This window comes from Osmerus mordax, chromosome 9, assembly GCF_038355195.1.
Source record: "Osmerus mordax isolate fOsmMor3 chromosome 9, fOsmMor3.pri, whole genome shotgun sequence".
Taxonomy (NCBI): Eukaryota; Metazoa; Chordata; class Actinopteri; order Osmeriformes; family Osmeridae; genus Osmerus; species Osmerus mordax.
This window is the reverse complement of record NC_090058.1, coordinates 4874449-4900863: the sequence shown is the minus strand read 5'-3', so window position 1 is coordinate 4900863 and position 26415 is coordinate 4874449. Positions and strand designations below refer to the sequence as shown.

The following is a 26415-nucleotide window of genomic DNA, read 5'->3' as shown; positions in this document are numbered from 1 at the left end:
CTTTATATTTAATCTGTGTTTTACTGCCACATTGGACAGATAGTACCTTTCTAACATCTTGCTCCTCAAAGAAACCGTACAGATTTTGAGGAGTCTTCAGAAGATGATATCTTGAAAAGATTTCTTGCCTTTGGCAAGAAATTTGATTGGCACCATGTACAGAGAAGCACCGGGCCTAGTTACTGATAAATGGGTCAGGGAGAGAGAGAGTGAGGTCTCCTTTTCAGAACATGCTGAAGAGAGATGGAGCCATCAGCTGTGGTCAGTACAGTGTCAAACTGTTTTGTCTCAGTTCAGCCTTGTAGGGTTCAATCATTTATGACATGTACGCAACAGTGATATGACAAGAAGCAGCTTGTTGTTGTTACGGGTTGTCATTGTTTCTTTTGGTTTTTGAAGTGGTTTTATTGTACTTATGCACAGTGTTCTGGGGGAATTCTAGTCTAAGGTCTGCAGGATATGTGAACACCTCACTGTTCTGTCTTATCTTATCAAAACAAGGAGAAATCATTTGTGACCAATACTAATGGAAGAGGCAAAGTTGCCATGGAAACCTTAAGTGCTGTTTATGTCTGGGTAGGTTCTTCATCACAAAGAAAGCCATTTTAGTTTTTTTCAGTCTCCCTCCTCTCTAACCTCTCCCCTACTCCACCCCCTCTCCTTGACCAATCTCTTTCTCCATATGAGCGAAGGTTAGTTCAGGCATTGCACTCTGTCAGAGCGCCTCATCTTGCTCATCAACTAAACCTGTGTTATTAGGTCCATGTCCAATAAGGCTGCAAAATAAATGCTGTATGGATCTGAGATAGGAAGTTAAGTAGATTTTTCTGGTACTACTTCACTATTTATTTTTCGGACAACTTTTTACTTTAACTCCTTACATTTTTTACACAAATATATGTACTTTCTACTTATTACATTTTCAAACCAGGCTTGTTACTTCAGTTTAATCTGTATTGGGTGGCATTATCAATATTATTTCTTGTCATATCGCGCCTTTTTTAATTTAGTCATTTAGCAGACACTTGGCCAGAGCGACTGACAGTACGTACAGGGTAATTCCCCCCAGGGAAGTAGGGTGAAGTGCCTTGCCCAAGGACATAACGTCATTTCGCACGGCCGAGAATCGAACCGGCAACCTTCTGATTAATAGCCCGATTCTCTAACCGCTCAGCCATTTGACTCCGCATTCATTCATGCGGAGAGTTAGCGATGTCGTTATGACTGATAATAGAGACGTTCCTGATCACCCATGGCTATGAGGGAGATGTTCGACATTGTCTGTGTCAAAAAGGCTTCCTGGCGAATGCACGTCTATTTATTGTTTCTTTTGGTATTAATGTATAAATATGATGTGAGGTCCAGTATACACCATGACACAAAAACAGGTACGAGTAGTTATAATTTTGTATTCACCCGAAAGTGTTGTCGGTGAGTGCCGTAGAATGAATCAACATTCATCCCATTCAGACAATAGCTTCCCATGCATACAATAAGAGGCACACACCCAGTCCTACTGATTGGTTTTCATTAAGAGTTACTGTGGGCTTAAAAGAACACCCTGTTAACACCCAGTCAATCTACTGAACCAATACACAGTTTGTGTTTCAATCCATATTCATGAAACCACAGATCTGGTAGGAGCAGGACCAAGTAAAGCAAATGTACCTGTGCCTGTTACAAATGGAAAATAAACGTGAAACTTGAGGATGGCAATAGTAGCAGATGCAGAACTCTACATATCTAACAGATGACCACTCTTGTTGCTTGTAGTCACACTCTGTACACTCGCTAACTCACTGGGTCCAATTGCTGCCCTTGAATGTGACCAGCTCCCTCCGTATGGTTGAGCCAGTCACAGAATCGCAATATTACTATTTCCATTTGTATGTTGGTATGTCATCGGTGAGTCAACAAAGCTAGGAGGGAAATTTATTTTGGCCCAAGGAAATGTTCCCATACACAAATAAATTGCCATCTCCTATAAAGCAGATGAGAGGGTGTAAAGCAAGGTACTAGTGTGGGGGAACAGCTGTTGGGAAGAGGACCCTGTGATGCTGTGCGTTATAGACCTGCATTGATCCAGACAGACTGTGTGATCAGTGAAACATAAAACTGCCTTGAGCAGAGCTGGGGAGTCCTGATCGATATTACCTATTATTATGTGTTCTCTGTGATCAATGTCCGAGATAAAAATACTGTAGGTTAAGACTTTGTTCAATGCATCCACTCAGTGTGACTTTGTTAAATGTGTCCATATCCTTCCCCACATTTTGAAAGGTACTCGATTTAGTATAGCTTGACATTACATTTAAACCTATCATCTTGGTGAGAAAACCATGTTAGCCATATTTTAAAAAGGAAAATGACCTTACATGTGCCAGAAAGCCTTGACCACAAACAGCCGAAAAATATATTTTAAATGTCCTTTCTAGAATCTGTTGAATGTCCTTTCTCTGCACAACCTTGTATCCACAGCAACATTGAAAAGGTTTGCAGGCTGGGTGAGTCACAGTCTGTCAGTTTTTTGGGTGTGAATTCCATTTTTTTTTTGCGTGGCTTTCTTTTCTGTTACTTTGATTGGGACCCAAGAGTTTTTCACAACAAACTTGTTCTGTCAAGTGTTTTCTGGAAGTCTGTTTGACTGTTGTCTTGTTTCTAATGATCTGTTTTCTTAACAGATGAAATAGCAACTCTGTGACATTATCATCAACAGCTCTGCAGTTACCATACTGACAAAAACTGTACTGTTCACACGGCAAACTTGTATTTACACAGGACCTTTGTTCAGCGCCTGAGAGCAATGGCAAATCTAACATGGCTAACATGCCTAAATATATGGCTAAAGAAATAGGTGTAACCTTTCCATAATAAAGGTCATCAATTTATATTGGTTTTCCTTAGTAAAAGTTGACAGTCATGAATGTTTATATTGAAGTATAACATGGTTGGTTGGTGGTATTTTCAGTATGGAGACACGTCGGTTACACTGCAGCTTCCGTTGTTAAGAGATGACCTCAGTAACAAAGGTGGATGAGATCTACTGCACCCTAGTGGTCGACACTGGCAGTGACAGCAGCTCGTCTCCAAGGTCAGTTTTCACAGATGACTCACTGAAACTCTTGTTTTAGTTTTATTCTAACTGTGACTCCTGGGATGGCTCTGGGATTCTTCTGTTAGGATCGGATAAAGCCTGTTCACCCCTTCCATGTTAAGAAAACGTAGTAGTCCATTATTATTATCGACGTTCATGTCAGTGCCGACTACTACCACTTCGAAATTCCAAACATGTCCAAGTTACTCACCTGAGTACTTGTATAAATACAGAGTAACTAACTGAAAAATCAGACATCCCTTTAAGCTATTTATGCACCGTTAGACCTGCTTACCTACTTGCATCCAACAAAATCCCTAAAACATTTGATGTTAATGATGTAATGATGAGATCATGTGTTTAGTGCACACATGCTAACATTAGACAATAACAGGTTGACAGGAAAAGTTTTTTATTAGAAACATCAGAAATAACACTGTTAGTAACAAGGCAGACAGACAGAGAGAAGGCAGCATTCATACAGCCTTGAAAGTCTCCAACAGATCCTAAGATGCTACGCCCTAATACACTACACCCTAATACACTACACCCCGTCACCCAACACCTTCAGCTAACAGCGCTGGATGCAAACCATGTCAGAGGGTTCTAGAAAACCCATCAGAGATTAACATGAAGCTCCAGCCACACATTAACTCTGGTGGTCTCATGCTCTGTTGCAACAGTGTGTAGGATACTAAGGTGTAGAAGTGTGCTAGGTGCGGTAGGTTGTAGGGTATTATACGGTGGTTTGGGACTTAAAGATATTGTTCATACAGCCTATCAGGCAGCCAGCAAGTCTGTACTATGAAGAGAATGTTAGTAAAACAGTCTGTATTTATGCAGCCTGTGAGCATGTTCAGAACCACAATGAGAGAATCTGATATGGATAACCTGCATCAATTAGACAGCAGCAGCACACACACACACTCAAATGTCTGAAAATAGCTGTGGTGTTCTGTGTGCAGAGGAGTGAAGCAGAGCACAGCCTATTCTACTGTGATCAGACCCGGCTAGACGATCTTCTCTGATCCCCTCACTGCAGTTCCTCTGAACCCCTCACTGCAGTTCCTCTGAACCCCTCACTGCAGTTCCTCTGAACCCCTCACTGCAGTTCCTCTGAACCCCTCACTGCAGTTCCTCTGAACCCCTCACTGCAGTTCCTCTGAACCCCTCACTGCAGTTCCTCTGAACCCCTCACTGCAGTTCCTCTGAACCCCTCACTGCAGTTCCTCTGAACCCCTCACTGCAGTTCCTCTGATCCCCTCACTGCAGTTCCTCTGAACCCCTCACTGCAGTTCCTCTGAACCCCTCACTGCAGTTCCTCTGAACCCCTCACTGCAGTTCCTCTGAACCCCTCACTGCAGTTCCTCTGAACCCCTCACTGCAGTTCCTCTGAACCCCTCACTGCAGTTCCTCTGCACCCCTCACTGCAGTTCCTCTGCACCCCTCACTGCAGTTCCTCTGAACCCCTCACTGCAGTTCCTCTGAACCCCTCACTGCAGTTCCTCTGAACCCCTCACTGCAGTTCCTCTGAACCCCTCACTGCAGTTCCTTTGAACCCCTCACTGCAGTTCCTCTGAACCCCTCACTGCAGTTCCTCTGAACCCCTCACTGCAGTTCCTCTGAACCCCTCATTGCAGTTCCTCTGAACCCCTCACTGCAGTTCCTCTGAACCCCTCACTGCAGTTCCTCTGAACCCCTCACTGCAGTTCCTCTGCCTACAGACAACACCGCTGGCTTCCTCAACTACGGCTGCACACAGGACAGACACGCCTTCTCAGGTCGGTACACTTTTAAATAGAAACACAGAGGGAGGGAACATGAGACATGGTATACACTCCTGGTGTTGTGCTGGAACTCTTACAAGAGCTATTGTCACATCAGAACATCCTCAGCCTACAAGGTTAGTGTTGACATGGTACATTGAACGAGTATCAGATTTTATATTTTATTCACTGGTCCTAGACCATACCTTGGCCGACGACCCATATTTCTTTATTAAAAATCGTATTCTTACAATACAATCATAAACCACTGTGGTGGCACAGAGGACCTTCTGCAGGCCTATCTCTGTACATATAATCATCTCTGCTGTACAAAGCTCTTAGGTGTTCAGTATAAAATGGCATAGAGGAAGAGGTTCGTCATTTTTGGTAGATGACTTTGCCGTGTATCATATGAACAGAGATACGGCGGTTTGTGTCCCAACCAAGCACTAACACAGATGGCTCTACAAGTGGGTGGAATACCAATAGGCAGCACTGTAGGATGCAGTTTTTATGATGTAATTGCTTAAACGCAGAGACCAAATATGATATGTTAAACTGCGGCCCTGTCCAGAACAGCCTTCAAATCTGGCTCACAGGTGAGATACGGATACTTGGTTTGTGTGGAAACTTCCTCTCACAATGGCTCAAACAGATCACAAATCTGCTCATTTGATTGGCCTCAGCTGAAAGCTACTCCTCATTGGATGGTTAGCTGATCGATGACTACTGATTGGATGGCCGGGTCGCCAGACTACTATTAATTGGGTGGAGGTGTGGGGAGGGAGGGGGGGATGGTAGGGGTGGTGGGAGGGGGGGTAGAGGATCAGGCAGCACTGGAGACAGCCAGCTTCTTCAGATGGTCCATGAAGACCTGTAGGCTGACATCATCAGTCAGGATAGGAGCACCTGACTCCTGGAGGAGACAGAGAGAGAATGTACTGTATTTAGACACCTCTCTGACATTCTAGATCTCTCTGTGTGTTTCTGGGTGTGAGGAGAGGAGGGAGGTCTTACCTGGCCCCAGGCATACATGTTGTTGTGGGTTTGGGATGGGTTCACTTTGGAGAGCAGGAAACGAGCCTGCGGAACGAGACAGAACGTTACCAATACAGGACAAGGTTCATTCCATCTACTGAAGACCGTGTGTTTGTGTGTGTGTGTGTGTGTACCTGGCTGCCTCCATGCTCTGTGTCTATGTAGCGGGGCATTGGGAAGCGTGTGTGTAGGAGCTCTTGCGCGTCGTCAACGGGAGCCTGCAGAAGGTGCCGGAAGTTCTCGTACTCTGGCATCTCCTGGTAGCCTGCCTTGCGCCACTGAGAGACCGTCTGAGAGGCAGGAGGGAGCGAGGGGGGAAATGGGGGGTTGGGTAGGATCAGTCCATATGTAAATACAGGACACTCAAGATACAGGTAACTAATGGAAAGAACCAGAACAAAAAAAGAAGCAAGGAAGAGAGACAGAGGTAGAGAGAGAGAGATGGGGGAGGGGTTGTAAAGAGCTGTCCAGATTGTCTGAGACAGCCCAATGACAAGTTCCGATGACAGTTTTTATCACCACTTGAGTTCCAAGCCCTAGAAATCTAATGGCCAATTTATGAACAAAATCAACTTGCGTTTGGTACTTTCAGTGTTGGATTGGGGTGCCGCAGACCGTGTCTAGCACCTCCTGAACTTTCTTGAGGTCACAGGCATCAGTGACTGTAATGCCGCGTGATTGGTTGTCTGTATGAAATGTTGTGGACACTAGCTTAAGAGGGCAGTCTGGGAGCCCCTGGGACTGAGCTCTCAGGTGTCACGCTGGTGTTTTGTCTGTTTACTGATCCCTCTCTCTCTCTCTCTCACTCTCTCCCTCTCTCTCTCTCTCACTCGTCCCTCTACCCACACGTCACACAGGGAGAAAACAGCGACTATCTGGCTGAATCCAGGCCCAGAAAAAGTCAGGAATTACAATTGAGATTCCCATTTGAGACTTCTATTGTAATGGAGATTCCCCAGAGACGGAGACAGAGAGAGAGATCTTCATACTAACTCATATGAAGAGAAAGACATAGAAGAGGAAAGTAGAGAGAGAGAGCGAGAGAGCGAGAGAGCGAGAGCGAGAGAGAGACAGAGAGAGAGAGAGGAATTTGAAGGCTGAAGGTACCTCTCCGTGGTAGATGAGGATCTGGAAGAATGTATCCATGAGGAGAATCCTGTCTGGCAGGATGCTGCTACTGTCTAGGAGAACCGGCTGGAGAGGAGAGGAGGGGAGGAGGAGAGGGGAGAAAGGTTAGTTCCAACCAAAAACATTAAAACATGAGCCCGCTCTGAATATTACATTCGTGCAACTGCTGAAGAGGATGTTGAGGTTGACGCAAGGAGAGATGAGGAGAAAAAGGTGTTATTTATGTCGAAACCATCGCTCTTTAAAACCCCATGACAGCCGCCTAATTCTACTCAAATCAATAACGCTGTTTCCAATTAGAGCAGATTAGTGAGGCAGATTTGACAGATTAAAGAGGGCGGTGCGGTCTAATCCCTGGAGCGGAGGGACCAACCTGAACAGTAACAGATTAGATCCAGTTCACTCACGAGGAGGAGGGCATCGCTCGGCAGAACCAAGGTTACTAGAACTTACTCTCAATGGTAGGGAGAGCACACCTTACAAAAGACCAACACTGGGTCTTTACAAGTTATAACACATCAGGTGACCTTACAAACAACAACAACCACCATGGCAATTTGTCTGTGTGCTTCTATCTGCTAATTAAGTCTGCTCCTTGTCATTCAGAGGACACAGGAGCAACAGAGAGACGTCAGCCATTGTTCCTGCATGCCACCATCTGTTTTGTGATAAAGGAGCAGGTATTCTGACTGGGTTTAAAGCCCCGGCTAGCTCCAGTGGAAACACACACGTTTTCTAATCAGAAAAGCAAACAGCTGCGCCTCTCAGTCTCCTGGCTACACACTCTGCAGCAGCTCCAGGCCCAAGGCCAGGCCAGGCTAGATGGTCAAGCACCAGTCTCTCTACAGCAGAGAGCGTATAGCAACACGTACACACACCGCATCCAGCAGGTGCTCTGAGGAGAGAGCACTTCTGTTATCGGAGTTGGTACCTGAGAACACCGAGCAGCCAGCCTCAGCCAGCCTCAGTTAGGAACAGGCGCTGTGTGGAGATGACACACACACACACACACACACACACAGCCTGCCAGAGAGTGGAGGGAGGAGTAGGTCAAGAAGGAGCAAGAGAACTACAGAGACGGAGATGAAGGGATGAACAGAGACAGCAAGAGATTTAGAGAAAGATGGAGAAATTGAGGCTTTGATCTTTACCACAACTAGAGAGGGGTAAAAAAAGAAGAAGAAGTTGTTAATGGTTCCAGTTTGGAGAGAATAACTCTCTATAAACAACGTAACAGGAGTTCATCCCAAGAGCTGATCCCTTTGTACTGTGTGAGTGTGTGTGTGTGTGTGTTTACTTCAGGCGGCCCGCTGAAGGAGTAGGCGTAGAGGATGGGCTGGATCATGATTAGAGACTGGGTCTGGTCCTGCCTCATGAACTGGTGGCGGTAGTAGGAAGACTCATCAGGACTGTTGTTGAACACTTGGAGGAACGGAGACCTTCTCAGGTGGAACATAAACTGGGGATGGAAGCACAGATAGGTCATTGTGTGTGTCTAGCAGGAATGTTGTGGTAAAAACACACTTTGTAAGAGCAATCCACACGGCAATCTAGAGAATTCCACATAATTATGGTCATATCTATTGATATGTTATAATCAACAAATATTTGCAAAAGGTCTCAAAGGTCTTTTTTTGGGGGGACAAAAGTAAAGGGTACATGCAATCCAGCTGTGTCAGAGACAGTCTCTAGAGACCTACCTGAGGGTAGAGGGAGAAGGTTTCTGAGAAGCGGAAGGAATTGGGATCATCTTTGTGGTAATCTCCAAACTTCTGACACTGAAACACAGAGAGATCGAGTTTATTCAAACCTGTGAATGTAGAAGCGCTCTTGGTGTGAAACTGTATCCTAGGGAGGGTGAGAAACCGCGAATGGACTTTCTCACAGGGAAAAAACAAGAACACAGTGTGCATGTGTGTGCGTGTGTCTCCTACCAGGCGGATGAGCTGTCGGTCCAGCCAGCGGAGCACGTCAGGGCCCTCCTCTGTCTCCGCCCGGTACACTGCCAACCTCGCCATCAAGATGGCCGCCGCCTCCTGGTCGAAGGACGCGGCGATGTTCTGGATCTGGGTGTTGGCATCGGCCCAACTGGAGGAGCAAGGAAGGGAGGTTAAAGAGGAGAAGGTAAAGGGGGCGAGAGAGAGAGACAGGTGCCGATGTTTGGATAAAGAGGAAGAGGATGAGAGATGGAAGGAAGGAAATGGGATTGGGAAGGTAGAGAGTAGAAGAGAAGGAGATTGGGAGTGAGGGAAAAGTAAAATAAAGAAAAAGAAAAAAAAGTTAGAGGGGTGAGAGAGACAGACAACCCCTTTATCATCGGCAGGGAAACACAGGCTGCTACTCCTGCATAAATATTGCATAACATTCAGCGGATGTTTGTTAAGTGCCCATTAAACGACAACTGGACTGTCTCAGTTAGATGGACTTTACCGTCGCATTAAAACTCCCAGAGTCCTTCTTACCTAAGACGCGTGTTAACTGAAGAATTCTGACAGAGCCCTGTACTTCCGCTATCACTGTTCACATCTAGATACATGTCCTCTGGCCCCCCGTCACATGCTGAACATGCAGAAACACACTTTTCATCAGGGAGAAAGAACATCTAGCCATCAGCACATAACATGCTGCTCACTGGGTGCCCGTCTACCAAGGATACAACAATATATCTCCAGTAGCATCTTCTGAAAGACGCCTAGTCTGTAAATGTCTGGCTACGGTATGTTTCCCGTCCAGCTAACGTCTACCTAAGCTAGACACCAGCTCAGTCTCTGTCATGTCGTGTGTTAGAAATGCATTTTTGATAAGTGTGCCGGGAAGATGATCTCCTTCTTAAATCTTTCTGATATTAATAAACGGGCGGACGCCTCGACTCTCCCTCCTCGCTGCCACGCTGCCATGGAAACAGGATTAACTCACAGATACACAGTAAGTGGAGATCAACAGTTAGTTCTGTGATTGGAACCGTGGATTGTTCATTTATCTACAGTGTACCGTTGTTATTTTGCCTACATAGATGCACAGTCGGACAGAAAACTTTATACAACCATATTATGTTACCATGACTGTTCCTCTGTAATTCGGAGAGTTCTGTAGCTCTGATAAATGGATGGCGATTCAGCTTTGATTTAATATTTTATTTACTTTCTTTATTTACTTTTTATTACTCACGTTTTGTCCTTTGGATGTAAGGTCAGTGTTCTATTTCAGATAAGATTTGTATGAAAAGGAACAGTTAAGGAGAGAGGGATGGAGAGGGGAAAGGAGTGATGAGGAGGAGAGACGAGGAGCCAGAATGAGGAGAGCAGAGGGAGAGGGAGAAGGGGCGGGACTTACTTCCTGGCGACAGTGGTGACCCGGATGCGCTTCTGTCCGCTGGAGTGCTGGTACTGGGTGACAAACTGGATGGAGCCACGCCCTCCCTGGGGGATGGGGGCGTTGTGCTGGGACAGGAAGACCACACACAGGGTCAGACCAGTGCAGAGTCACTGGAGTTACACACATCATACACACCCCTTCTGGTAGTTCTGGGGATAGCAGGACAGCCTACAGGCTTAGGAGGACTGTATTGTACACAACAAAAGGATGGTTAGCCTCACGCCAACCCTTTTAAGTTAAGTAAGAATGTACAGTATATCAGAATGAGGTCTGAGAGGAGGACCAACTGGCCAGGGAAGATTCACCTTTGGCCGTGAGGTTATGTGGAGTGAAGGGTTCGAGTATGTGAAGATGTTAGGAGAGTTCAGAGAAAACACCAACGCCTTCAGTTATTTGAGCGAGCTGGCAGCCGAGACAGACAGGCTGTGCTAAGGTCAGCTCTAGCCACGGGCATCACACTCGGTAGAAACACAGACAACACCACATGTTCAGCTTCACACAAAGAAGAAGTCATAGACTCAGATCAGATCATCAACCCGGCAAGAAAAAAACATCAAAAGAGTGAGGAGAAAGAAAAGATTCTTTTGAGGGGGTTTTGGGTTGTTAAGACAAGACGTGCTACCCAGGTACACCCAACACTAAATCAGTCAGAGAAGTAAAGCGACTGAGAAGCTCCTGGCCCCTGCTTGTGTGTATTTACACAGAGGTGTTATAAAGGTCACCATAAACACCAACCACCCAGCTATGGGTTTGACACAGCCAAGACCCAGTCCTCAGCCCCATCATTCCAAACTGGGCTTGGTCACGACAGACTGCTGACCTCACAGCCAGCGGAGGGGAAAACAAGATTCAAACGCCAGATAATTAGAGTGATGAGACGGGGTTTAGGAGGGTAGAGAGGAGGTTATTAATGATGCGTCAGGCTTAGGGGGAATTAGATACAGGCTACGAGCCAATTACCCCACCATCCCTCTACAACCAAATGGTTAATTAAGACAGCAGCAGCCATTACAGGCACACAGAGGATATTGGATCTCAAGCGTATGTTTACTTTACACCAAGCAGTGGTTGTTACAGCCTCTCACATGCATGTGTATCCACACACACACACACACCAACACTCCTCTTTGTGTTTGTCTTACTGTACTCCCCCCCACCATTAAAGTTAGAATGCATGTTTCTGTTCTCATGGCTGCTAGTTAAATTGGAGGGCAGGGCCATTATTTCTGCTGCTGTGTGACTAACTGAGGCACTGAGACAGGAGACCATGTCGAGCTCTGTGCCAGAGCCGTGTACAAGAGCTTGTTACACCTCCCTGGGTCCTCCTCTCACCCGACCACTGTCACACATGACAGGAATACTTTAGCTTCATCACACTTTGGACTCTTAACTTTCCGCTTGCAAAAGTTGAGAACAACCACAAAGGCCTGCCAGAGGACCTCGTCTGCCTGGGATGTGTGAATGTGCATCTGTGTTTGTTTTTCCTTCCCTTCTTGTCAGGGCTGTGGTTGTTGAAGTGTGTGTCTGTGTGCCTGAGCACAAACTGAACCCCTCCTCCTCCAAGGATGCACAGCAGGAGACCGACACATCTTCCCTAACAACGGCGTCCCCGGAGGAACCCTCGCCCCGACACACCGTCTCAGGTAACGTGAGCGCCAACGTCACGTTAGCTACCTGCTGACTGGACCGAGGGGCGGGCTGGAGCCAACACAGCCAGGGACAGGGGCTGGCAGGGGGAGAGGGCCTGGAGTGGATGGGCTGGCAGGCAGGGGGAGAGGGCCTGGAGTGGATGGGCTGGCTCTAACCAGGGAGTGGCAAAGGAAGGATCGGCACTCTGGGTCTGTCCATCGACGCTTGCGCTGAACGCTCAGACCAACATGGGGATGTACTGTGTAGGTTCTACGCTGCGGAGCAGTTAGCTGGGAATGGGATGAACTGCACAGGTGTTTCAGCTGGTGAATTTGCTTATTCATGGGGGAAATCGTCCCTGGTCGGTCGTTACAGCATAAGGGATTAGACGTCACCATGTCAGATAAGAGCATATCCAGCAGCATCGTAGTAAGCCTCCCAGCACGCTGACACCAGGATATCAGGCTAGCGGGTTAGCAGTGTACCAGGATGGAGGAGGCTGTGTCCCTGCTCTACGCAGCCCTGATGGTGCTCTCCAGCCTGGGCTCCATCTGCGGCAACCTGCTCCTCCTCCTGGTTCTCCTCCTCAACAAGGAGCTCCAGACAGACACCTGGGGCCTGACTCTGAGCTTCAGCCTCAGCGACCTGGCCCTGGGCCTCTCCACCATCCCCTTCGGGGCCCACAACTGCCTGTTCCGCCCTGACGGCTACCCGGACGACGGAGCCCTCTGCCAGGGCAGCGGCTTCCTCTACCTCCTGCTGCAGCTGGCCTCCATCCACTCCCTCACCTGGGCCACCATCGACAAGTTCACGGAGATCTGCTTTGCGCTGAGTTACGCCTCCATCTGCTCTCTCCGTCGGACCAGACTGGTGCTGGTCCTGGTCTGGTTCTACTGCCTGCTCAACGCTGCCCTGCCACTCATGGGATTCGGCAGGTAGGTGTGTGTGTGTGTGTGTGTGGATGTGTTTCCAAAGACGTACAAGTGTGTTTCTTTTCTTTCCACGGAGCTTGTGTCGTAGAAAGAGTATGTCTGTGTGTATGTGTAGCTAGCCAGTTTCATCAGCACTGCCTATAAAGTATCCTAAAACATTAAAACACAAGTCTCATCTGCTTTCTCTGTTTCTCTTTAAAAGTCGTTCAGTAAGGATGTCGGCAGCATCATCTGCACATATTTACATTCCAAGTCCCTGTCTTGTCTTCTGCAGGTACAGCTACAGCAAGACCAGGTTCATCTGCGCGCCCAGCTTTGAGCACTCCAACCAGGGCTTTAACATGCTCTTCATAGTGGTGGGGATCATTGCCCCCACGCTCATCATGTGCTCCCTCTATGGATACATCGTGTACATCGCCAGGAAGCAGGTCCGCAGGGGCACGTTCGTCTGCAACGACCAGCACTGCTTCTACGTACCGGCTAACACCTATTTCAAGAGTTCCATCGTCATGGTGGCAACCTCAGGTGAGTCCTGACTGTTACATAACGGCTGTTGACCTTTTGAACACTGCCGAGGTCTAAGCCATGGTTTGTGGCCGTTGCTGTTTGCAAACAAGAGAATCAGGAAATAATGCCTTGGTGCAAAGACAGAGATAAGAAGCTATATCCACGCGACAGTAAACGATATCAGAAGACCAGATAGAAAGACGTGTACTCTGGGACGATACAGAGGCGAAACCTCCCATAACGTAAAACGTAATCTGCCTCGAACACATCTTTTAAGTCGCTTTGTCCTGAAACGCACCCATTGGTAACTATCTATGAGGTAACGTCTGTTCCCCTGCCTGTTCCTCCTCCTCTGTGACATCCTGCCCTGTTTCTCCTCTTCTCCTCTCCCGTCAGTGTGTCTGCTGGTGTGCTGGCTGCCGTACATCTGCCTGTGCTTCTATGAGACCTTCTCGGGCAGGGAGGGTCCTGAGGCAGCCTCGGCCCTGGCCACCTGGCTGGTCCTCTTCACCGCAACACTCAACCCCTGGATCAACTCCATGACGCAGGCGTGAGTGATGCGCACCACAAAAAGCATTCAGCTGCACTGTTGTCTAATCCTTCAGGAATTTACATTTGGACTGAGGTTTCCATGCAGGCTTTAGCTTTGCTACCACTAACAAACACAGATATATCCAATCACTTGTTCTGTTCTCTGGAATTGCTCAAGACTACGTTTATTTTGTAGAGCAATCATTAAAAAAAAAGAAGTGTTTTTCCACACAGTGATGGGTTGTGAATGCATTCAAATCCATTATCTTGACTGAGTAATAAGATTCAGTGCCGGTCCATCCTATAGGCGACATAGGCAGCCGCCTAGGGTGGCAATTACCCAAGTGCATCCATTTAAATGAACCCTCCCACTGTCCTTGAGTTTCAAACGCACTACCAGCAGAGGGCGCCAATCGTGGCACATCAGAAGACCGTGTTGTGGTTGACTATTTGGGGGGGGGGGGGGGGGGGGGGGGCACCAAATGTGCTAGGACCGGCACTGATAAGATTCACTAATCAAGTTACTTAATTGCCTGGAAACCAGGCTTTTCACAAATTTGATAAAGCAGCAGTTATATTGGAATTTCCAGCAAGCCTCCTTCTAGAATCTGTTCTGATTGATTATGAAGTCATTATGAGAGTACACTGGAGATCGTACTCTGGGGTTGTTAGAGGACAGCATGAATTATTAGTCTCTTCCTCAGTCCCCTACTTTAATCTCCCCTCCGCTCCGCTCCCCCCTCCCCCCTCAGGAGGTACAGGGCCGCCCTGAGGAGAAGCCTGGCTAAGCTGCGTCAGGCTCTCCAGCTCCAGAGGAAGACCTCCCGTCCCCAGAGCACCGCGCTCCACCTGGAGGTGGTCACCAGCAGGTCCAAGACCTCCTTAGCGGGACCCCCGTCCGAGAACGAGTCCATGACGCCTCAGACCGGGCCAGGGGACACAAGGGTGATGAGCCACACAGACACAGAGTCTCCCACGCCCCGTCCCTGCCACATAGTGGAGGTGAATGAGGACAGGGACACTGAAGGGGCAGAGGACAGAGATGGGGACACTGAAGGGGCCGAGAACAGAGATGGGGACACTGAAGGGGCCGAGGACAGAGATGGGGACACTGAAGGGGCCGAGGACAGAGATGGGGCCAGGGACTCGACAACCAAGCCTCACAGTCCAACAGTGGAGATACCTGGACACAATGACACACACAGAGGCAGTGCCCACACACAGGACTGTCACTCAGCAGAGGAACACACCATAGACCCAACACAGAGAGGGCCTTTCCCTGAGCCCTGACAGACCATGGAGGATCCACTCTGAACACTTCAGAGGGGGGCGACGTCTAATCCCACTGAGGGAACTCTTCAAACCAAGAGGCTCCATGTGGCTCTGTCTGTTTGGATTTTGGGTAGTTTCAATTCCCATACTGTTCATAATGTTTCGAGGCAAGGTTCTAACAGTTTATAAGTTAATAAAATGAAGGCTTCTATAATTTCATCTTAAAAAAAAAAAAAAAGACTGTTCTCGGTGGCATCTTTGATCATTCTGATCACTTGTTGGCGTCCGTTCTCCTTTCCCTGACCAGGGCGCCACCTGGTGGTGGAGCGACGCAGACGCAGCTCTAGCAGCGAGTCAGATGTGGTATAGGTCTGGGTTAGTGGCAGTTAAGACTTGGCTTTTTGACTTCCTAATTTCATATCATCCATGTAACAATACTACTTTGCTATCTGGCAATAACACACTGCAACCCCATACTCAGCTCAACAGGGCTCTGCAGCTAAGGAGTGTCTTCGGGGAGAGTCGAATGAATCAGAATCAGAATCAGAACAGCTGACAGCTGACAGAACGACTTTCCTGTTGTTGCATGCCTGCACTGCAGGAGGGCACACAGGTGTTGACACAATACTGTCCTTGCGCATCAGATACCCTACTGAGTAACAGGTGTAGCAGCTTTGTGTGTGCCATGGCTGAACAACAGGTTGAACAAGTGTGTTAGTGTGCGCGTGTGTCATGACTACCTGGTTGACCACCTCGAAGTAGAGGGCCAGCGTGGTGTTGTGGTCCAGACCGCAGATCTTCCACTGGCACGTTCCTCCGGTTCCTATCTCCTGTGAAGGCACGCCAGGATTCAGACACAGGAATGCAAGGGCGCAGCTACCTCGCAGAATGTCACACGGCTCTGTGACAAAACCGATGTCAACAAGTGTGCAGGACTACACTCACGTTCTCAGAGACGCAGGGTCCTTTGGCATTGAGGGACACACAGGGGCCGATGGCTCCTGACACTTTGAGCTCTCTGGAGGTCTGAGCGGAGGAGGAGGAGGAGGAGGAGGAGAGACATGAGATAAATCCCACCACCAATCTCAACTCTCATTCATCAGGGTCACAAAGACCAAGACAGCTAACGCCCCAGACAGTTATGGCCTAACCAGGGTAGGGATCAAGTTTACCCCAATGAGTCAAATAATCTAAGGACACAAGGACCCAGTTCCAGCTTGGTGATCTGATGAAGGCATTGTAGTGACTGAGAAGACCTGAGGGACGTTACCTTGATCTCCAGTGTGCCGGCAAAAGCCATCTTAAAAGAGCCCTGTACATCTTTGTTGAAGACCCTCTGGAAGGTCTGCTTGAATAGAGACGTGTTGAAGGAGTCTGCCATCACCATGTAGCCTCTGGACACAAAAACACACACTTTACAGTTCACTTCCAGAATTGTCATTTCGGTGTGATTGGTTGACTAGTGATTTTCCGGCTCTGTGATTGGTGTGTAAGCCTGTGAGCTGGGGCCTTACCCGGTGTGATTGGTTAACTACATTTACATTTAGTCATTTAGCAGACGCTCTTATCCAGAGCGACTTACAGTAAGTACAGGGACATTCCCCCGAGGCAAGCAGGGTGAAGTGTCTTGCCCAAGGACACAGCGTCAGTTGGCATGATCGGGAATCGAACTGGCAACCTTCGGATTACTAGCCCGATTCCCTCACCACTCAGCCACCTGACTCCCTTGCGATTGTCAGGCTGTGATTGGTGTGAAAGCCTGTGAGCTGGGGCCTTACCCGGTGTGATTGGTTAACTAGCGATTGTCAGGCTGTGATTGGTGTGAAAGCCTGTGAGCTGGGGCCTTACCCGGTGTGATTGGAGCAGCACTTCATCTCCAGCAGGCCCGACTGGTCCAGGGCGCAGGCGTAGATGTCCATGATGTGTCCGTTAGTGGACGCTCTGTTAGCCAGCGCTTCATAGTGCTGGAACACACAGGGACAGCGCTTAGGGTACTGCCCTCACTGTGAACAGCCCTTACTTCTAGATGAGCATGGATGACTAAGAACTAACAGCAACCTGTCGAGAATCATTCACCTTCCCAGTTCTGAACAGGGAGTGATTGACAGTTGGGTGTACGCAGATGATGCAGATGATGTTTATCGGTGTGACTCTCTCTGAGGCTCACCTTGGTGGCCTTCTTCATGAACTTGGCGTTGTCCTTTTCAATGTCGTGCCAGGAGCGGATGGGCATTTTCAGCTCGTCCCCCACCACCATGCCAGGGCCCTGGGTGGCCGGGCCGCCGATGAACGTCATGATTCTTGCCCCCGTGTTAGGGAATGTACACTATGGTCAGGAAGCAAGAGGAGGGGGGTGTGGAGATGAGTGGAGATGGGTTAGAGGGGAGGGGGAGAGAAATAAGGAGAAAGGAAAAAACACAACATTTCTACAAGACTCCCAAGACCCTACAACTCCACAACCATTGGTCTTATCCCAGCACTGACACACTGGAGTCTAGTACTACCAAAAAGGCTACAGTGTCAAGACCAGTCTTTACCTCAATTTCCCCTCAAGCCTCAGTCACCCTCAGCCCTAGCCTTTACCCCGCCTAATCCCCAAGCAGCCTAAAACCCCCAGACTAGGTCTTACCTCCAGGAGGCCCACGGCGATGGACATGGCCACCCCCAGGGAGCGGAGGGGCCTCTTTCCCTGGGTGACGGGCCAGGGGTCTCTCTGGAGCTCCCCCAGCAGGTCAGTCAGGTTCATGTCGACCTTCTGCACTGGCTGGAGGAACCTGGGAACAGTATCACAACATATGTATGTGTTATATGTGTTTATATGGATATCTGGGACTTGAAGGGGAGTTTTAAGAAAGTTTACTATGCTACAGACAACCAAAAGACTTGAGAAAATAGAAATAAATAGTTTTTGATGATGACTATCTGTATAGTTTATAGTGTTGCAGTTTTGTGTGTGTGTGAGAGAGTGTGTGTGTGAGTGACAGAGAGAGACATAGATAGAGAGAGAGATAGAGATAGAGAGAGAGAGAGAGAGAGCACTATCTCTAACAGCACTTTACCTGTTAGAGAGAGGCTGTGGTGGGGCCTGGGGCCCCCGTCCAGCTTGGGCAGCAGTGGGCTTGGTCAGACCCAGCATCTCCTACACAACAACAACAGGTGTTAAGAGGTCAGCAAACATATCCGGAGGTAGTCCAGCTGGTCCAGCCGTCATATCCTTCTACATTCCATCCTAGATCTGTCTGTCACTCCGTCTGTCTGGGAACTCACTTGAAGTTGCTTGGCGTTGAGGTCTTTGGTGCCCCTGAAGACGTAGCTTTTGGAGATGCCCTCGCAGCCCAGCTCATGAACCTGGATCATGCGTCCAAAGGTGATGAGCCCTACCAGGGCAGTAGGGGGCAGCAGAGACAGCGACATCTGCAGCGACTCCTTCAGGGCCTGCAGGTCCTCGTCCTCCATGCAGGTGTCGACCACGTAGAGGAACACCAGAGGCATCTGAGGACCTCTCTGGAGGAAAGCAATTACAAACAGAAGCTGGTGTGAATGTAGAAATAGCCCGAATTGGATTGGTGTTGCTTCCACGTCTGCCAGACGAAGGGCTTAACTGAAGTCTGTAGCTATACCTGGACCACATATTCAATGGTGGAGAACTGGGGCAGCAGCTCTGCTGGCTGGTTCACCTCTGTGATCCCTGCATAGGTGGGTGGGAACTATAGGAATAAACACATGAATAGAACATGAATATGGACTATAAGTCAAAAGCCACATTATGAGAACATGAATAGGCCAGACTGCTCCTGAGTTGGAGCTCCCGCTGTCGTTACAGTATTGTACAAGGTATGTCATCAGCCAAAGTCCCCTGTGCACCTACCTGGTTTCTCTGGTAACAGAAGTTGCAGGCCCACAGCTTGGCTCTGTAATCCACTTGGCTGGGTGACAGAGGGAAGGAATGTTTATTAAGAGTGGTGGGGGGGGGGGAAAGCTTTCCACAGACTATTTGCATCTAATTGTGTTTGTATACAATTTCAGGATCTAGAGCTAACATCCAGACATCCAAGAATAGAAGATATTTGCATGAACCGGGCTTTCAAAGACAAGCCTTGATTGTCACATAGCCTACATACCAGAGAGGGTTGAGAACAGCGCGACAGGTAGCCCTGCTGCAGAGCACCGGTTCGTACTGGATGGGGGGGAGGTCTGGACGCTCCTTCAGGGGGGTGAAGAGTGAGGCGACGGGGACCACCATGCGTGTGGCCTCGAGACGGCTGGAGGGCCACACGTTCCAGCTGAAACGTGTCCCGTCACACTCCTCGTTCTGCTGGATGTACTCTGGGAAGGTCGCCATGGCACCCTTGGAGAACTACAGACTGGGAAAAGGGGTGCTGGGTTTAAGGGGTGCAGGTAGGCATTTGACAACTCTCTCTTGCCTTCTGATGCAGGTACTGCCTCAGATGTTAGCATACTTCATACATATAAGAAGAATGGAACAGAGTTTCACTGACTTTAAATGTAAAATGAGTCATACAAAAACAGAACACGTATTGCACTTTATAATTGCTTAAGACCCAAGTCCACAATCTATTTATCCATCAAATCTATTTATTACGACCAATAGGCCTCGAGTGCGTTGATTTGTCTCTTATCCTGACATGAACTTTTGGACTTTGGACATAAAGTTACAATTATTCTACGTCAGAAGCAATCCGTAGCGTATAATACCATTAAAGATGTAGAAACATCACGCCCAATGAACCAATTCACATAGCAAGCTGTAGGCTAACCAATGGTATAACTAACTGGCTGCGACACAAGTGAATCAAAGCTCAACCAAAGATGAAGTTGTGGCTCAAACCAACATCAGAATTACATTTTGTAAATGTATTCAAAATAAGAATATATATTGTACTAGTATATAGGCTATAAAATGAGTAGCTCTGACCTCAATAGCAACTTTACAAGTGTCTTTGAACACCATTTTCACAAGCTAGAATTATTCTGCTGTAATTTGATACAATACTGTCTTTAATTACCTGGGATCGGTCAATGAAACTATTAAAGAAACTGAGTGACAAGCCATACAGTATGTAACCGATCAATCCACAACTGTGAGACAGATTTAAGGCAATAATAACATGTTTAGCCAACTGGTTTACTAATAATTAAACCCAATCCAAAACAAGTAGTCAATTATTTTTATAATCTCGCCATTGAGAAATCGTAATCGACCGAAGTCGACAAACTTCAAACACTGTTGCTTTCTAAATAGAAAAATTGTTTTTACGCCAGTTAGCAAACGTTAGCTAGCTAGTAGCGCAGATGCTAACCCACCGGCAAATGCTGCCAGCCTGTCAAACTCTTTCATAGCGCTAACCTCCAAACTTGTTACTTAGACTATCAAACTATTACAATGTGAATCATAGGCATCTGTGGATTCAAATAGCTAAACCATAAGTTCCATTGAATATGCAATACAAGTACAGGCACAGTTGACATATTTACCTGGTTTTCAGACTGGTTCCACACTGGTACTAGCGACAGTGAACAGCGCCTCACACAAGCGCAGCTAGCTAGACTAGCTTTCTGACAACGTAGCAAACAACATGGCTGCGCAAGGCAATGCCACGTCGAGAGGCGTGTCCTATCCTGAATCCTACCCAAAATAGTTTTTAAGTTACATCCGAAATTCATCAACTCACCAGCTATTTCTTTTCAATTTAAAACTTTTCAAAAAAATACTCCGGTTCACAGTGTATACACAATTTTGCAGCTTGACATTTGAGACACGATACTAGTGTTATTACCGTAAGAATAAAAACAAGTTGCATTAGCACTATTACTATCAAATTCTTCAAAACATTATCATGTGCTGAAAATGGGCTAGATAAGAAGGGCTATAATCCATTAATCACACAAAGATCTCAGATAAATGACACCATATTTTTAAAACGTTGCAATACAAATTTTATTATAACATGACAAAAATATTGTCACAAACTACTTTTGTCATATTCATTCATTGCAATCTTTCGAAATCAGGATTATCAGCCATGATTTCCTTACACTACTATAATCCTGCCTGCCATCTCTTGTGCCTCTTTTACCTGCAATTACTGTAAAATCATCGACCTGTTAGTTATTCTGGACATGAACATACGCCTCTGCATAATCTTATACACAAAGAAGTTATAGAATTATATTACGGAGGCAAAAAGAACCCTCGGTTCCACTTCTCTAATCCTCAAATAACTGTCTCCACCTCCTGAAATAATTGTTATCTCCTCAAATTATCTCCTTTCCTCTCCCTCCCCTTACCCCCACCTCTTCCTTTTCACAACGGTCCAAAACACATATTTTGTTTCCTTCAGCGGTACTGTTAAGGCTTTGTGGTTCACATGTTGTTGAATCCCATCATTCCTTTCATATTGCCAGCAGCTCCCTGCTGGAACTGCCTCATCATGGACTGAAGCCCGGCCATGCCTCCTGCAGAGTCACAACACATGGTGGTGGATTAAAATAACATCAGTATTAAATTCAAAATAATCAAAAACAGCAACACAAGGTGGACCAATACAATTTCCCATGCATGTAACAAAACAGAGCCAACGTCACAGAATGAATGTCCTCTTGGGGGTTAATGCAGTATTCGTTCATTCATTCATTGTAGATGTGTGTGTAAAGGGGAGTCAGGTGGCTGAGCGGTTAGGGAATCGGGCTAGTAATCAGAAGGTTGCCGGTTTTATTCCCAGCCATGAAAAATTACGTTGTGTCCTTTGGCAAGGCACTTCACCCTACTTGCCTCGGGGGAATGTCCCTGTACTTACTGTAAGTCGCTCTGGATAAGAGCGTCTGCTAAATGACTAAATGTAAAGTACTTTTAAATTCCTAAAATGTGTTCAAAAATTTGCAGGCAGAGTTCAACAACATACCCATGTGATGCAGAACTCTGGGATCCATCATCTTGGCCATCTGCTGGTTCAACTTCGCCATCTGAGAGGGGTTGACGTTCTTGGACATATCACCACCTTTAAAACATGAAACACAATTACTTAGGAGAGTCCAATCAGCTTGCTGAAAAACCTTGCAAAACCCCCCACGAGTTTGACCCAGATGAGTGTCTCTGTACCTTTCGTACCTTTGAACAGGCCCTTGATACCACCCATCTTCTTGACCATCTGTGCAAACTTTGTGTACTGGGTGAGCAACTCCTGGACATCACGGGTGGCAACACCAGACCCCCGAGCCACCCTCTGGATACGGTTGGGCTGCTTGCTGAACAGCTTGGCGCCATCTTTGTTGTCCAGCTCTGTCAGAGAATAAAGATCTGTGAGCGGTAAAAGCTTACGACTTTCAAGAGTAACATACAACAAGAGGTAAGAACATAACTGGGAACCAATGTATTTTACTGATGCACCAATAATTTCCGTTGAGGACAATTAAGTTGAAGCTGATGATTGATGTGGAAATATAAAGCAAAACGTTTCGCCGTTTCAGTAATCACCTTGGTCGTTCATGCTGTCCATAATGGTCATTAGTTTCTTCAGCCTGGCCATGGACTCCTGCTCATTGCCTTTGCTCATGAAGTCTGTTCCAAAGCCTGGGATCATTCCCTAAAGATTGAAACAAGTACGGTATTAGCACTGATGCATCTTAATACGTGACCACTAAGATAATAATGTAATGTAGTGAATGTATTCATTTAGCAGATGATTTTATTCAAAGCGACATATAGCAGCTTGGATCAATGAAGATAATATAAACATCTACTATAAGTGGCAGGACTACGGTAACCCTAAGATAACGTTTATACAGAACATGAAATGGACATGACTCTCATCACCTGCCATTAACCCAAACTACCCAACTCCCATCCACTTGTCCTCACCATGATCTGTCCAAACGGTCCCATCTTCATGATGTTCTGGAACTGCTCATACATGTCTCTGAGAGTGAACTGGCCTGAAACAGACAAGCAATGGGGGGGGGGGGATTAGATGACAATACTACCCAAGTAATACTACAATTAATTGATTTTAATCTTCACCATGTTTCAACTTGTCAATCAGCTCCTCATTGTCATCTAGTTTGAGTTCGTTGACCTTGTCTATCAATCCTTCAATGTCTCCCATACCTGGAGATGGAAAGAAAAAAATTAAAAATAAGATAAAATATAAATGATTCAATTCCACAAAATGTTCACTGTAACAAACTAAATAAATAGGCAATGTTGCTTTGGCTACGGGCAAAATGAAAGCAAGGACACCCAGTGGAGTAAACAGCCTACCCAGTAACTTGCTGATAAAGGGCTGTGTTTTGAATGGTTCAAAGTCATCAATGTGTTCTCCAGTTCCAATGAATATGATGGGACTCTTAGTCGCAGCCACACTGTAAAAAATTATAATACAAACAGAAGTCAAAAACAACGCAAAAGCAATTCATTATGAAAACATCTCTCTTAACAAGTGTCCATTCACATTAGTATGAGATAGTTGTTATTCTTTTACCTCAGCAACTTTCCAGACCAGGTTGAGGCTTTGTACTATTTATTTCAACCAGGAAATCAACCATATTAAAGCTGTGCTAACCATAACTACTTCTGCAACTTACGCGCTGAGAGCTCCACCACCCTTGGCATGCCCGTCGAGCTTAGTGACAATGACAGATGCCACGTCTACCTTGTCCTTGAAGGCCTTGGCCTGGGCCTCGCAGGCCTGGCCAATGGAGGCGTCCATCACGTACACTATGTTGTCTGGTTGCTGTGGAAACAGGACACCAGGATGTAGTTGATAAAACATACATAAATATCATAATTGGAGTTAGAATTAAATACCCAGTAATAAAAAAGAGGCAATGGTCAAGTGCCTCAGACTTACCACAGCGTTGGAAACCTGGAGCATCTCCTCAAAAAGAGAATCTTCCTGCTTGTGTCGACCGCTGGTGTCAACAATGATGATTTCAAAGTTCTCATTCTTGAACTTCTCTACACCTTCCGCTGCTATGACAACAGGGTCCATCTCTGTGTAACTGTCAATTAGATGCAGAACATAAACACGTGCAACATGTAGTAGGTTTTATGCATTAAATGGTCCTAGGAATATGTAGGATTTACAGGGTTAAATATGGCCCTAGAATGTTGTCAGTTTACCTTCCATAGAATGGGATTCTGGCTTTTGTTGCGTTCTGTTTCAACTGATCAAAGGCACCTTCAAACACAGAGAGGACACGATCACTCAATTGTATTATTTTTAAAGGCTTTTTTTTTTTTTTTTTGAATTATTTGTCAAACAGAACACTTTACCAGCTCTGAATGTGTCAGCACATATCAAACAGGTCTTCCAGCCTTTTCTCTGGAAGTAGTATGCCAACTGTAAAAAAGAAAAGCATTCAGTATATTAGAATATAAGGTAGCTAAATCACACTGTTGAAAACAGACAGCATGACTCCCTTTACTTTCCTTAAAAACAGTAAATTGAGGAGTTTTTATCTTTTGGGCTAAGATCCAGCAGTATCACTCACCTTTGAACATGTTGTGGTTTTCCCACTCCCCTGGAGACCTACAAACATGATCACGTTGTTCTTGCCCTTCGTGGGCGTCCATGCCTTCACCCCTGGATCCACCAGCTAGGACAAAAACACACAACTTGTTTGAAAAACAAGAACTGTTCAAAGCCCTGGCAGTAACTTTCACAGTAATTAACAACTGGTTAAAAGACAATGGAAACTCTTAACCCCACCCCAAAGACTCAAAACCCAAGTTGCAGGACAATTGGTTTTACAAACTACACATTACCAAGAGATTATGAGTGCTTTCATGCTGGTGTGTGGTGATGGTGTTAGTATGCACAGACCTTGACCAGCTCCTTGAAGACGGCATGCTGGATCATCCTCCTCTTGTTCAGGCCTGACGCCATCTCCTCCAGGTCAATGGCTGACCTACAAACAGTGAAAGGGACACCACAATGTCAAGTGATGTCAGCTGAGTGTGCATCTGAGCTGTGTATGTGTGTGTATGTGAAAAAGACAGAAATATACATATGTAATATATATGATGACCTACTTGACATTTTCTCTAAGCTGTTTCACCAGCTTGATGTTGACATCAGCTTCCAGGAGGGCTGCACATACTTCCTTTAGCATGGCATTTAGCACCTAATGGGTTGACACACTTAGTCAAAGTACATATAGACCAGGGCAGATGGAATCATGGTTAATCAAATCGGCTAGGCCAACCGTTATCATACTGACCTATTTAACTACCAGAGTTACAAGTACTATGTTAACTAGCGGCAAATAAGACCTCAAGATCAACTACTAAACATACCTCCTCGTTGATGATTGTGGCATTACTGAGTGACCGTAACGCCGACGTGATCTTTCGTCCCAAGTCGGCCAAAACCATCTTTACGATCCAAGTGAAACCTGAAGGTAACGGTTGCATGGCAGTATATCAAGACACCAGTTGGGTACGAACATAAATAGTACTAGTACCTGTTTACAAGCAACGTGTTCAACTTACAAAAATCAGTTGAGAAATTCGGCCTCTTCGGCTTCAATGTTGAGGGGCAACCCCCTAGTTTCACTGCTCACCAATTAGTGCAGTGATGACTGTTTGTTATCAATAGGAATCCTAGAATAAATAAAGGATTAACAAGATTTGACAACATAAGCATGAGAAGGGGGACAGGAGGATTATTGGTAAACGTGTGACTGAAGTGAAAAGCGCGCTAGTACATCTTCCGTGGCAAAATATAGGTAGCTAGCTAGTCTGATAGCTATAGATGTATAGAAGAAGAATAAATATTACTAATAGCAAGCAAAGTTATCGAAGATAGCACAATTTTTAGTCCAGTAGCATATAACTAGCTGCGACGCAACGGGCCGTGATTCTACCGTTCAGTGTAAATGATTAGCTAACTACTTTGTAGACGTGTAGACTGGCATCTTCGTTTTATAACAAAATAAATACATTACATTTGCTAATAGCATAAGATCGTGTAATTGTCCATCTTACCAGAATCAATAGAATCAGTATTCCAGTTTTTCCAGCTGCTACAGAAGCTAAGTCAACCAAACGAACGTCATCTAAATCCGATTCGACCCAGAAGCAAAATGCATCCGCTTCCGGGGTTGTGTTTACTTCCTCGTGCAA

General features: G+C 46.4%; 3 protein-coding genes across 4 annotated transcripts; 1 reads left to right on the top strand and 2 right to left on the bottom strand.

Moving 5' to 3' along the window:
• Positions 1-3489: 3489 nt before the first annotated feature.
• sec23a (Sec23 homolog A, coat complex II component) lies at positions 3490-20843 on the bottom strand. The gene is made up of 20 exons (XM_067243115.1): positions 20769-20843; positions 19394-19636; positions 19141-19198; positions 18893-18979; positions 18540-18776; positions 18332-18411; positions 17902-18046; positions 17440-17598; positions 17121-17236; positions 16543-16666; positions 16218-16298; positions 16013-16102; positions 10360-10466; positions 8961-9114; positions 8727-8804; positions 8324-8485; positions 7006-7092; positions 6033-6188; positions 5878-5943; positions 3490-5776 (listed from the first exon to the last, which is right to left on the bottom strand). Exons 2-20 carry the CDS (start codon positions 19612-19614, stop codon positions 5687-5689), a joined length of 2298 nt encoding a protein of 765 aa, XP_067099216.1. The 5' UTR covers positions 19615-19636; positions 20769-20843; the 3' UTR covers positions 3490-5686.
• Positions 12520-15255, top strand: LOC136948624 (adenosine receptor A3). Its single transcript, XM_067242524.1, is given in 6 exon segments — positions 12520-12965; positions 13237-13487; positions 13866-14019; positions 14753-15015; positions 15106-15199; positions 15201-15255. Coding segments are annotated over 6 exon segments (1263 nt in total).
• Positions 20844-21206: 363 nt separating the features above from the next.
• On the bottom strand, positions 21207-26359 carry srp54 (signal recognition particle 54). 2 transcript variants are annotated; one of them, XM_067242862.1, is made up of 17 exons: positions 26278-26359; positions 25783-25893; positions 25588-25685; positions 25324-25415; positions 25115-25199; positions 24783-24887; positions 24565-24631; positions 24412-24469; positions 24140-24290; positions 23874-24022; positions 23551-23651; positions 23311-23397; positions 23152-23225; positions 22768-22876; positions 22393-22572; positions 22196-22291; positions 21207-21749 (listed from the first exon to the last, which is right to left on the bottom strand). In XM_067242862.1, exons 3-17 carry the CDS (start codon positions 25663-25665, stop codon positions 21658-21660), a joined length of 1524 nt encoding a protein of 507 aa, XP_067098963.1. In that variant the 5' UTR covers positions 25666-25685; positions 25783-25893; positions 26278-26359; the 3' UTR covers positions 21207-21657. The 2 variants fall into 2 exon arrangements, with proteins under 2 accessions (XP_067098963.1, XP_067098964.1); XM_067242863.1 differs by having other exon boundaries at positions 22402-22572.
• Positions 26360-26415: the final 56 nt, after the last annotated feature.